The 12,214-nt window shown below is 38.9% G+C and overlaps 1 protein-coding gene across 1 annotated transcript; it reads right to left on the reverse strand.

Annotated features, from left to right (window-relative positions):
• Positions 1–840: 840 nt before the first annotated feature.
• Positions 841–6,352, reverse strand: CCKAR (cholecystokinin A receptor). Its single transcript, XM_009084570.1, has 5 exons — positions 6,067–6,352; positions 5,073–5,324; positions 2,683–2,944; positions 1,991–2,118; positions 841–1,367 (listed from the first exon to the last, which is right to left on the reverse strand). The coding sequence occupies exons 1-5, from the start codon at positions 6,185–6,187 to the stop codon at positions 841–843; spliced, it is 1,290 nt and encodes a 429-aa protein (XP_009082818.1). The 5' UTR covers positions 6,188–6,352.
• Between the last annotated feature and the right edge of the window lie 5,862 nt (positions 6,353–12,214).

Consider the following 12,214-nt stretch of genomic DNA (forward strand, 5'->3'; position numbering starts at 1 on the left):
GGCATCAACCTGTGCCTTTAGCCCTGCATCTTTTGTAAAATCATCAGTTATCCATGTGCTTCCTGGTGTGACAATTTCCACATGAGCCTTTCAGGCCCATCCAAGACCCTCACAGCTGCACAGAAGAAATCCACTTCTTTGTGCTTGTTCTATGTGGCTTACTTAACTGAAAAATACATTAAATTATGTTAATTTTATGTTATTTCCTGATTGAAGAATGCATTCCATCCACAAAGTCACCAATATTTGTTTTCATTTTATTAAAAAAAAAAGAAATTATTTTACTTAAAAGCGTTATTTTCACATGGACAAACCCATTCTCTCCACCCCAGAATTCCTGTAAGTGACCATGACAGCAAAATTATCTCCACATGTATTAGCTCAGCTAAAATAATGTGCAAATATACTACAAATATACCAGAAAGATTTTTGTTTATGAGGCATAGCTAGTGAGGTGAAGAATGCAATATATGTGTTCATGTTTGAGGAGAATCTATTAACATCTTGTTTCAGAGATACCGAGAACTGCAGCCAAAAACTGAGCAAAACTGTTGATGCAAAGGACACTAACTTTTACAATGGAATTTGTGACAAATAGAGCATCTTCTAAGGCTTTTTATAAAGTCCTTTATCTTCAGAGCCCTCTTCCTCCTCTGTACTTTTGAAGGGAAAGTGATATAAAGCTCAGACAGCGATAGCATCCACTTCCCATAAAATTCTCGCCGCGTTTGCTGTCAACTGAAGTGTTTCATTAACTGGGGACTAAATCATGTTCAGCTGATGCCACAGTCACTTTCCAACACCAGCTGACAGGCCACTTGTTGCCTGTGCTGATGCAGCTCAGGGGGGAGCAGAGGCAGTCATGTGTGTGTAGGAACATTTGGAGAGAGAAGCCCCCGTGGTCTTCCCCTCCTCTTCATCCCCCACCTCTCCCCGGGTTGCAGGAGCCTTTTGCTTCGCGCAGCAGGTGAAGGTGGCTAGGAAGCCCATGCGGAAACGCTTGTTCATGAAGCAGTATATGATGGGGTTCACACAGGCAGAGGTGTAGGACAGCAGGTGGATGAAGGAGATAGGAGCCCCCGAGAGCCTCTGGTCGGCTGAGGCGGTGTCGAACGCGCGCCAGGCGTTGACGCTGAAGATGGGAGTCCAGCAAATGAAGAACAGAACCACTATCACCATCAGCATACGGATGACCAGTTTCTTGGCCATTAAGTTGGCAGAAGAGCTGTTGCTTCTCACCCTCTCTATTTTGCTGTGGCTCGTAGTAGAGAGCTGTTGCAATGGCATTTTCCTTTTCCTTTTGGTTTTGTTGAGGTAGCATCCGTCTCCGTCTTCGTATTTGGCACTGCAGGTACTTATTTTTCTTTCTGTACATATAAATTGGTGTTTAAATAGTTGGCAAAATACCTCTGAACAGTGATTCAAAGTGAAAAAGTGAAGAATGGAGCCTAAGTCTAAATAAGTAACATAATTCATAGCTGAAAACAGCTGCAAAGAAAGCACTGGCCTAATTCTGAGTCAGTCATGTTAGCAGCTGCTCTGCAGCCACTGCCTCCCAATATTCTCACATCTGATCTCTACACAAACTGGTGCAAAAGGTGTAAGAACACAGTTTAGTCCATTATTGACAGACAGATACTTTTCAAGATGATATGCTTCTATTTTAATTTGACAACTGTAGCATTTATTGACAGAAATTGTCCTCATCCCTGGCCAGAAAGAAACAAGTCTTGATATTTCTATAACAAACAAATAAGAAATTTAATGTGTCCTGCTCCAAGTCTCAGCAAACAAGCCATAGGTGAGGCTTATTTGCTAGTGACTAATGGAATAACTTCAATCAACAAATGCATCTGGCAAGTTCATGGCATAACTGACCCTAATGTTAATTTTTTTGCAAATAGAGAGTGTTCCTTTAAGTAATCTCAAGATGATGCTCATCTCTTCAGCTGTGACTTAAAAAACACCCCAAGCCTAAATGCATTGTTACCTCGTGAAGATTTTCTCTGGCTGGCATCAAATTTTATTCCTCTGTAGAGTTCCAAAGAAATTAGGCCATATGCAACCATCATTATAATCCCAGGAATAAGAAGGAGTGTGAGTAGCAGGAAAGTGTACCTAAAGAATAAAAAGACAAACTGAGACCAGAGAACAGGACAAAATCAGAAACTCTCCTTTTTATCCAGCTAGGAATTGGGGGAGGCAGGATCTCTTATATTTTTCATGCCAATATCATTTTGACAGCTCTGGAAATTAGAAGCTTCCCACCTCTTCTCCTCCTTCTTCCCTCAGAAAAGTACAGCAGGAACAAATCATCCTTCACCCCACTTACCCAGGCCCAGAGGAGATGGGCACTCCCACAGTGGTTAGAGGGGGCACAAGAGGCCAGAAAGATTCAGTTCTCAGGTAAGACATTTGCAACCTCTCCAAGTTCTCATATTCTACTTCAGAGGACGTTCAAACAAATGAACAGGTAAAGCAGCACACAGAGGGACACTTGTATGTCTGTGTTTGTCTAAGTTTAATCAAGGATTTCTCTGAAAATGTAGAAGGTTATGCATAAATGAGAGAAAACAGCATTCCCACTTGAAGTGACAGATGCTTTCATAGGTGTCATGCTACCACAAAATCCTGTTTCCCACCAGATAATTATGCATTTGCTAACAGCCATTCCTGTCTTACCAAGACTGCTGAATGACATCACTCGGCCAAAGGAGTCGACACATATTTGCTGTGGTGTTGTTATACTTGGTAAAAGGTACCAATTTGCTGTAGATTGGGTATGGTGACATGATGGTAAAGGAGACACACCAGGTAGCAGCAATCACTCTCAAGGCATGAGATTTTGTCTGCCAAACCCTGGACTGCAGAGGTTTGCAAATAGCACTGTATCTCTCCAAAGATATGGCAACCAGGTTGAATGTAGATACACTTACAGAGACACCTACGTATGTAAAAGAAAGGAAAAGGTTATTGTCTTGTTGTAAAGGTTCGTGTTATTTTCAAATGCTCTTGATAACTTTCTGTACAAATACAGAAATTTAAAAAAATATAGCAAACATTTATAAGCTAAAATATTTATAAATACCATACTGATGGAGTCAGTGCAGAATGTGTGAGCAAGAGGTCTGGGTCTCCAGACTGCTCCAGGATGATATTCCTGCTTTGTGCTCTTCTAACTCCCAAAGTCCAAGAGAAAATATACACTCTGTCAAATCATAAAATTCTGGGACAGGGAGAGAGGACACTTTTCCTCCTAATTCTACTCTTTGCTACTGTGGTTTATTCACTCCACTAATGGCACTGAAGTTCAAACAAGCAATTGAAATTGATGAGATTATGCTATTAATTACTCTTTTAACACAGATGTTCACGGTCTCTCGTCTATTGCTTTAGTTTTTTTTCAGTGTCCTGCTTGACTGGTGATCTGATTTTCTTGGTCTCTCGTCTATAGTTTTAATTTTTTTTCAGTGTCCTGCTTGACTGGTGATCTGATTTTCTCATTCAAGAGAATTAAATATGTTACAACTTTTTAAATTAGATGCTAATGGAGTTACAAAGAAGGAGAAATGAAGTCATGAAGCAGAATCTTTGTCCTTTGAGTGCCCTTAATTTCTCCTGTTCATACATTATAAAATGTAATGCAATGGTCTGTGTTTCTGTCATTGAGGTGCCCAAGTTCATCACTGCAAGATTATAAATATTTCTTCTTGACTTTGCCATAAATTTTTCTTTCAGTGAATCAGCTTTCATTTAATAGTCTTTGTGAATGTTCTATGTGGGTCAAACTATAAAATGCTTTACACAAATCATCTGCAATTTAAAATTCATCTTTCTACATCTTAAAATGAAAAACTGAGCAGAGTTGGTGCAATGGTTATTAGTGTCTGTTTGCCAGTTGAAGCCTCTGTTACCTGAGCTGCTAATGGGAAATATCCACATTCTTACTCTTAAAATAAAACAGCTTCATAATGAGAAAGTTCATGTTCGATCCATTTCACTGGATTGGGTTTTTTTAATAAAGTAATTTACACAGTGTGAAATAAGAGAAAGATGACAATGCCTCAGTGAGGTTTTATGGTATTTATGGCAGCAATTCATTATAGTTGTTTAAACATGGCCTTTGGTTTTATTGGCTTTATCTACAAAAAGATGTTGATTTCCCATTCGCACACTTTAGGTGTGTACTTTCACATTACATCAAAGTTTTCAAGGCCATGGGTTGAAAGGGACACCTGAGGTTTCTGTAATCAACTGAGGCTTTCCCAAAGTGGCAAAAACTTTACATAACGTTCTCCTTTTTTTTTTTTTTTGGGGGGGGGGGGGGGTGGTGTTGTTTGGGTTCTTTTTGTTTGTTTTGGGGTGGGGTTTTTTTAGTTTTTATTTTTTAAGAAAAAGGCAAAAGCACAGAAGTAATGGAAGTGAGACAAATATCACTTACACACACACACATAACACAGGCATTTTGAAACTCCTGGCTCCACAACCAAAAGGAGTACAGCAAGGCATATAAAAGTAATGCTTCTTAGAGTCAGTCTCTAGAACCTGTGTCTGTGTTTTGTGGTCTCCTGGTGAGCTCTGATCACACCTGCTCTGTCCTCAAAAAGTACTTGCTCTAACTTTGAGCTCTGCAAATTCCACCTGTTTTGGTCTATTATTTTTTTTTAACGTATCACTGCTACCAAAAACCTGTGGACAAAATCTGCCCTTAGTGAGGGTGCACAACCCTACCATGTCTGGTGGTGATTAGAACACTACTAACAACTTTGTCAGTGTCAGGTAAGTAAAGCAGGTGCTAAGTTCCTCATTTGGTCATGCAACATACTTCTTGCTTAACCTGATCCAGCAAAATGCTTCTGTATGCCATTAAAGTGAAGTGGCTGCCTCTGTGTTTTGCTGGATCAGGCTGAGGAAAGCAGAGCCATGAAGATATGCACTACAAAGTTGCTTCTTCATCATACTGGTAAGTTCAGTGGCAGATGGAAACGATCAGCTTTTTATGGGTTTTTAAATACCTTCTCACCTCTCTCATTAGTCAGTCTTCAAAACAGGTTTAAACTTTCCAGACTTACCCATGAAATAAGTGGCAGTTTTGCAAACAGCACTCCCAAAAATGAAATCTTTCAGCAGGTTGGGAATGAGGGTGAAAGGCATGCAGAAAAGGCAGAGCATCAGGTCGCTGACTGCTAGTGACAGCAGAAATGTGTTGGTGACTGTTCTCATCCGCTTGTTCCTTATCAGCACAGTAATTACCAGAATGTTCCCCAAAATGCTGAGCAGAAATATCAAACAATACAGCAGAATCCGAATTATCTGATGAAAATCTGAAAATTGGCACAGGAAAAGATCAGGTATGTAGTATTCAACTCAGACTGGTATTATATATTTCATCCTTTAATCAGGAGGTAAAAGCCTTTCTGTGTTCAATTTTAATAAGGTCTATGCCTCTACACCAATACAAAATCAGTGAAAGTGCTGAAATACTTATACTTATTCTAATCTACCTGAATTGCATAGTATTAAACTACAATACATGCAATACAATGTACATTTGGAGAGTCAAATACAACTTCTTAAAGGATGTTCAGCTCACACTCCTTAGCGTGCACCACTCACTCACTGTGGGAGTTCCTCCCTTATGCAGAAATAAGAAACGATACAGCAATCAAAAAGGTTTGAATACATGGATTTCTTTGCAGCCTCAGTGTTATAATTTCACATTTAATCACTTTCACACACAGTATCAGATCTGATCACTCCATTGTTATTGAATTGAGGAAAAATCATGTTTCTCCAAGTCCTTAGCAGAGCTGTTTACATTTTGTGCTCAATAATGCTACTGGTTTACTTTTCCATTATACCCTAATTTTATCCTACTTGAATTTTTAACTTGGAAATTCAGCACACTAAATTCTTTGCTGCCTGTTTCTCACCCTAACTTAGCAAGCAGTTGATTTTGCACTCTCTCATGGAAAAAAAGCCTTGTGTAACTGTTTCTTTACATAGTCTGTCTGCATTCAGTTAGAAAAAAACTGTCTGAAAAAATACCTGTTTTTCTATACATACCTTTAGAAGGATAAGGTGGGTCATCCACACAGAAAAAAGTGTCATTTTCCAAGATGATATCGCAGAGGAAAGCAGTAATGTTGGTACCATTCCCGAGGAAACTAGCATCAATTATTTCCATCCTTCAGTATCCACAGGTTAGTTTTAATGCAGAAGAGGGTGGGTTTGTAACTATCTGCCCAGTCTTTCAGTAAACAAATACATTGCTGAGTGAAGTCTTCAGGAGAAATGCAAGAGAGGCAGTTGTGCAAGGAAGCTCTTCTAACTCTCCGACAGGAGCACCCTGAGCACACAGAGTCCTGTCCAGGCTGCACAAGGTTTATTCCAGGGGCACACGAGGCAGTCCAGGAAAGCAAGGGATGTGTGCATATACACACTCACATGTATGCACACACACTCCCACAAACACACACACACACAGCCTCTCTGGTACTTTTTAGATCCACCCTCTTCTATTACCAGACTACTGTTGGGATTATAAACAGGCTAGAAAAAGATTATAGCATTAACCCCTTGCAAGATTGCTTCTACTCACGTCTCTGCAATGTTTCTCAGAGGCAGTCTGTTATGCCACAGCCAATAAATGAGAACCAGTGAGTGATGAGTGTGATAAATCTGTCTCCCAACCAACAACATTTAAAATGCTAAGAGTAACTGAATGAAAGGGCAGAGAAGAGAAAAAACATAGTGAAGACTTTGCCTGCCTTACATGGAAATGATTCTTATCTTCATATTTTTCAGAGCAAACTGAAGACAGGGTAGGCTCAGAAAAACAGGAGCAGTTACATTTATCTCATTTGGTGAAGTTCTAGCGTCATACAAAAAGTGCTGTACGTGCCTGATCCAAACCCCAGCAATTCAATAGAAAAACTCCCTGTTCTTGGATCAAACCTTATGAGACTATGTTAGAATTGTCAGTTAATATATGCTGAAGTCTACATATTTCCTTCGTGCAAGGACTTGTATATAATTTCAATACAAACTTGATAAACTGATAAATTGTGGCAAATTACTTTCACGCACCAGTGTAAAACACAATGATCTTGATTGTTTATAGGTTCTGCTATCTGAACACACAAACATCATCCTCACTGGTATTTTCACAAAGTCATGGGCTTTTAATTTCCAATATACAGCTTGTTTATGGCCAGAAACATAAGTTAATATTAGAAAGTAATCTCTGCTATATCTTCATGGAAAACAAATCTCACTTTTAAAATCTCTTCTGCTTAAATAGGCAGAGCAGTAACAGGTTCTTTATAACAAGTCCTGACCCTTTAAAGTTGATACACACAGACTGGAAAGCCTGGGTTTCTTTTCCAGTCTCACCAGCTTTGCCTTATAGTGTAACAGGAATAGGTATGAAGGAGACTAGATTGAAACATTACATCTAAAGCTCTAATTTCTCAATGAACCTTTTTACCTGGGGGAGTTCTGGATGCAGCTGGTCATCAGTGCTCCATACCACTGCATGATTCCACTAATTGCTTTGCTCCTAGTGAGGTGAGAGGCTGGCCAGGGCTGCAGGGCAGTTCTATAAAGCCAGTGCTTATCTCCTGCATTGGGCTCAAGTGCATATGGGATGGTGTGAAGAAGCAGCTCCCCCAGGACAGTAGAGTCCTCACTGAGCCCCAGCCCAAGGAATGGGCCCACTACAGGGTCATGATGTGCTTCCTAAGCACATGCAGGAGGGATTAAGCTGGCAAGGCTGGAGGCTTCGTGTAGTCAGCCAAAAGGCAAACTGAACCAGGGTGCACTGGATGCAGCTTGTTTTGTGAAGCCTTTCAGTTGAGGGATAAGTATTGAGCCATGACTGACTCTAGATGGTACTAGTTTCAACCAAAAGCAAGTGTGGAATGACTGAGGGAATGATATCTCATGCAAATCCCAATGACTATGTTGTTACTGTTTAAAACAAATGAGGTAGTCATGTTCACATGCTCAGATCTCTAAATCTGTAAGGTGTAGCTTTCCTCTACAAATGTGAGTAGACCATGTGTCCAGAGATTTTTATCTGTTATTATGGTCCTCACCAGTTTTTCTTCTGTGAGTGCCAGGCTTACAGGCTGGCTCATGATTCCAAGGGTTTAGTTCCCCTGGAGTCCTTTTTAAACATTGTCATCACATTTACACAATTTTTTTCCCCTGGCAACAACGTTATTCTAAGCAAGAGATTGCACATCATGTTTAATAATTTTACTGTTTCCTTTAGAAGTTCTGGATGAATACCATCTGGTCCTGGGCTGAGCTGGATTCAGTGTCTGCTGGTTAAATTGCCAGAGTAAATGAGTAAGAATTTTCTATGAACTCTTGACTGCCCTTTTGGAGTGGATTTCTGCATGAAACATATCAAGATCAAAGAGTTTTGTTTTTCTAGGCATTTTTTTTGCATAGATCTACTCAAATGTACAGCCAATAATCTTCATGTTTGGACAGTTCTGAGTTGGCTTTATAATATCATTTCTCTCCACTACATTTAGCTAATTGCATGATAGATCACTCTCCATGCAGATCAGTATCATCTCATTGTCTCCCTGCAAGCTTTAGGAGAGGGGAAAAAAAAGGAGGCAGTTTTAATTAAATGCTTGCTAATCACAGATATAATTTTATTATTTAGGAGGAAAAAAACCCCTGAATGTCTGTCCCACTTGAACTTATCATGCATTATTTGGGATGTTGGAAGTTTTAGGCAAGAGCTTCCTTTGAGCTGGCTGCTTTGTTAACAACAGTAATTTTTTAATAAAATTGGCTCTGTTAATTAAGAAATAATTTAAGGACCTTTATGTGCCTGTGTAGATAGTTTAGACAAAATTATGCAAAAGTAGTTTTCCCTGTATTCAAAGGAGACTTGCTAGTCCATGATAACAAAAGAATCTGCCTTTTCTTTCTCTTAATTTTAGTCATCATCCTTTTTTCCCCCTGTAATGTCAAATACTGAACACACTGGCTTTGCAGCCAAAACAGTTGCTGTGCTCTGTCATTTCCTGCTATTTGTATATATTTTTTCCCATCCAAAACCAAACCACATCAATTCAGAGTTGTCTCATTCTTTTTCCCGAAGAATAAGCATCTGTTCTATTTTTTCATTAATTTGACAAAGATCTTTAGTTAAATTTAAATAGAAATCCCACTTGTAAAATGATGAATTTGGAGCAGTTTATCTTGTGTCAAATTTACAAATAATTTTGGGTTTGTTGCCAGATCGTTCTTGTCCTGGCAAATGAAATAAAATAATTAGAAAAAATATATATGGAAAGTCATGGTCTACTTCTGTTCTCACTTGCCAGGTTTATGCTGGCAATAGGCCACTGATTCAGTGGAGTTACTCACACAGGCACAAACTACAGGCAGAGCACACACAATTTGGAGAACACACAAAATTCTCAGGAATGTATTTGTTGTAACCTTTATCTGAGCTTGAGTCCTATCAGTGTCTCACAGTAAATTCAGTTAAACAGTTCAAGTCATACTCATCTGAACTCAACAACATAAGGATGAAATTTACTTCAGAGCACCTTGTTGTGTCATCAGTGATTTCTGAAATACCATTCCCCAACCATAGATGGAATCAAAGGCAAACAAGGTGCTCCTGGGGCCCTGCAGTGCTTCTCTAGAGGTCACATATTATGGGCCAAGTTGCTTAATAAATGCCTGGAAGACTCCACAGGTCTTCATAGATGATATTCCACCTGGACACATCTCAAGGTATGTTTTACATCATTTGGGGGAAGTGACCAATTTTCTTTCTTTTGAAGTGCCAATTCACAGTGTTTGAACTTCTTGGATGTTTGCAGTACCATCTACCTGACCTACCTGTGACACACAATACAACTGGCCCTGATGCCTTCATGGGTATCCAGTCAGAATATCACACCACCTTCCACAGAGGTGTTAAAGAAGTTAGTTATTTTGACTGCAGTCACTATGAGTTTTAATTTAAAGATGAAAAAGCCTAAGAGCAAGAAAGCAAAATATTTGGCACAAGCCACTCAATGAGAGAGTGGAAGAGCTGGGAAAAGGAAGGCAGTTTGTCCAAACTGCTGCTGTCAGACAGCTCTGCTCTCAAAGAAGCCATGCTATACTCATGACATTTGGATCAAATAGATTTCCACATTTCCACAGAATTAGGTGAAGAGATGATAGTTTCACAACACCAAGTCATCAAGAGACTGGCTGTGCAGTTAGCAGGAGGAAAGAGAGAATGTCAACTGATGCATTATTGGTTGAATTGGTACCAGCACATCTCAAGTCAAGGCTTTCATTTAAGATTCCAAAGTTTGTGTGTCTTACTATGTACAGAGATAAATTACTTTGTATTTCATGACATCTCATCTACCACCTACATTTTTAGAGGAGCATCAGTTTCTGTTTATCATCTGTTGGTGATAAACACCTTTAAGTTAATACTACTGAAATTTGTTCACTGACATCTGAATTCCCAAGAATCAGCTAATCCTTGGCTTAAGGGAACCTAAGCTATGGGAAGCAATGAAGCATTGTCTCTATTAGACAAATACTGAAAATTACACTTACTTAAGAATTCATTTCATCAGCAACAGTGGTTCTTGAAAGCTTCAATTTCATAGGAAACATAAATTTCTATGAGCAGCCATCTGATTTGACATAAATTTGCACAAGCCTGCACAAGAAATGGAATATACTATTTTCTTATATTTTGATGAATTCTCAGTTATTCAGTAGCTAACAAGGGGCAAACAGCCTCAATTTTTACAGGGTAAGTAACTGGTTAAATCTCTTATCAGCAGCTGAATTCTGGGTATGACTTTTAGTAATTTGAGACAATTCAGACATGAAGTGAGGGTAAAGAATACAAATTTTAGAAGGTATTGTGAAATGTCTCTCCTTTAGAAGACCTTCCTACCATTACTACTGGTACAGCATAGACAACTTTTGTCCTCTATCAACCCCTACCAGCAATCCTCACAAGGACACAACACTCCCCCTTCAAAGTACTTCACCAAAGCAGTAGCTTGATCTAATGACAAGAAAACCAAAAGATGGTGTGGTGTTTAGAATTTTGTCCCATTGTCAGGATTTTTCATGGAAGGGTACTCAGACAGTGAGTGAGCTGTGGGGCTTATATAATGCAAGTGTGATTTTAAGTTAGGCTCATGGCACACATTTCACTGTACACAATTAAGTATTTTATTGTTTGACTCTTGTTCTTTTACTGTGACAATCTCCAGGCCAGTTTTTTTCAGTTAAATGGAACTCTGCTAGCTGACAGTTTGGACTAATTATTGAACCCAGTGAGATGAGGTGCAGGGAGACCTGAGGGAGGACAATTTACCCCAGCTGAAGTTCTGTTCTAGGTCTTAATTTCTGGAATGTTTATCTTTATTTGAAAATTAAATAAACTCTCTTTGTATTTCGGACTTCTTTGATAGGTATAATGCTGTCCAATAACTGGATGTAGAAGGTTGCCAGTTACAAGTTTTTGAGAAACTGGGAGAGGTGAGTCAAGTCCATAGTGATAACAAATACTCTGATTTATTTCAATGATTATACTAAACTGTCTTGGAAGAATTTGATAGTGATTTCAAAACATTATTCAAATTCTGAAACACTGAAAATAATTTGCAGAGTTTCAGCACAGATGGGCTGTTAAACAGTAGTATTGTTGGCCTTATTTGCCATGATTTTGTCTATATAATTCTTAAGAAAACATACTCTGAGGAACAACCGCCGTAGTTAGTTTGGACTATTTGCCCATGTTTATACAATATTACATTGTGCAGGGAGTTAATGTGACTGAAAGCATGTAAGTTTTAAATTCATTTTCATTGTTTAGTCTTTGCTTACATTACTAAACTGTTCTAAATCTGCCAAGAAGACTCAACTTTCAATAGAAGGGAGAAACAAAAGTCCAAGGACAAATTCTGCTCTGAATTCTCTACACTCACTTTTTGATAGATCTGGATGTAATCCTTGTGTATAGGAAAGTTACATGATACACTCTTGATTTGGCTTTAACAAACATTTGAAAATTTCCAGCTAATCTGGATGATCTCTTCTAATATTGTTTTGTGTGTGCCTGAAGTCATTATCTCATGTTTGCAATTTCATGCCTACTGGTTTGTCTCTTTCTGTAATAAACTGGTGCTAAGTGTGCTCTGTACAGACAAAG

Source organism: Acanthisitta chloris, unplaced genomic scaffold (genome assembly GCF_000695815.1).
Source record: "Acanthisitta chloris isolate BGI_N310 unplaced genomic scaffold, ASM69581v1 scaffold31581, whole genome shotgun sequence".
In the NCBI taxonomy this organism is placed as follows: domain Eukaryota; kingdom Metazoa; phylum Chordata; class Aves; order Passeriformes; family Acanthisittidae; genus Acanthisitta; species Acanthisitta chloris.

Excerpts from the sequence above, each read along its gene's own strand:
- CCKAR (XM_009084570.1), bottom strand. The coding sequence starts at position 6,187 with ATGGAAATAATTGATGCTAGTTTCCTCGGGAATGGTACCAACATTACT. Across the intron at positions 5,325-6,066 it reads CCCACCTTATCCTTCTAAAG|ATTTTCATCAGATAATTCGG; the intron begins GTATGTATAGAA and ends GCCAATTTTCAG. Across the intron at positions 1,368-1,990 it reads CCAGAGAAAATCTTCACGAG|AAAGAAAAATAAGTACCTGC; the intron begins GTAACAATGCAT and ends TTATATGTACAG.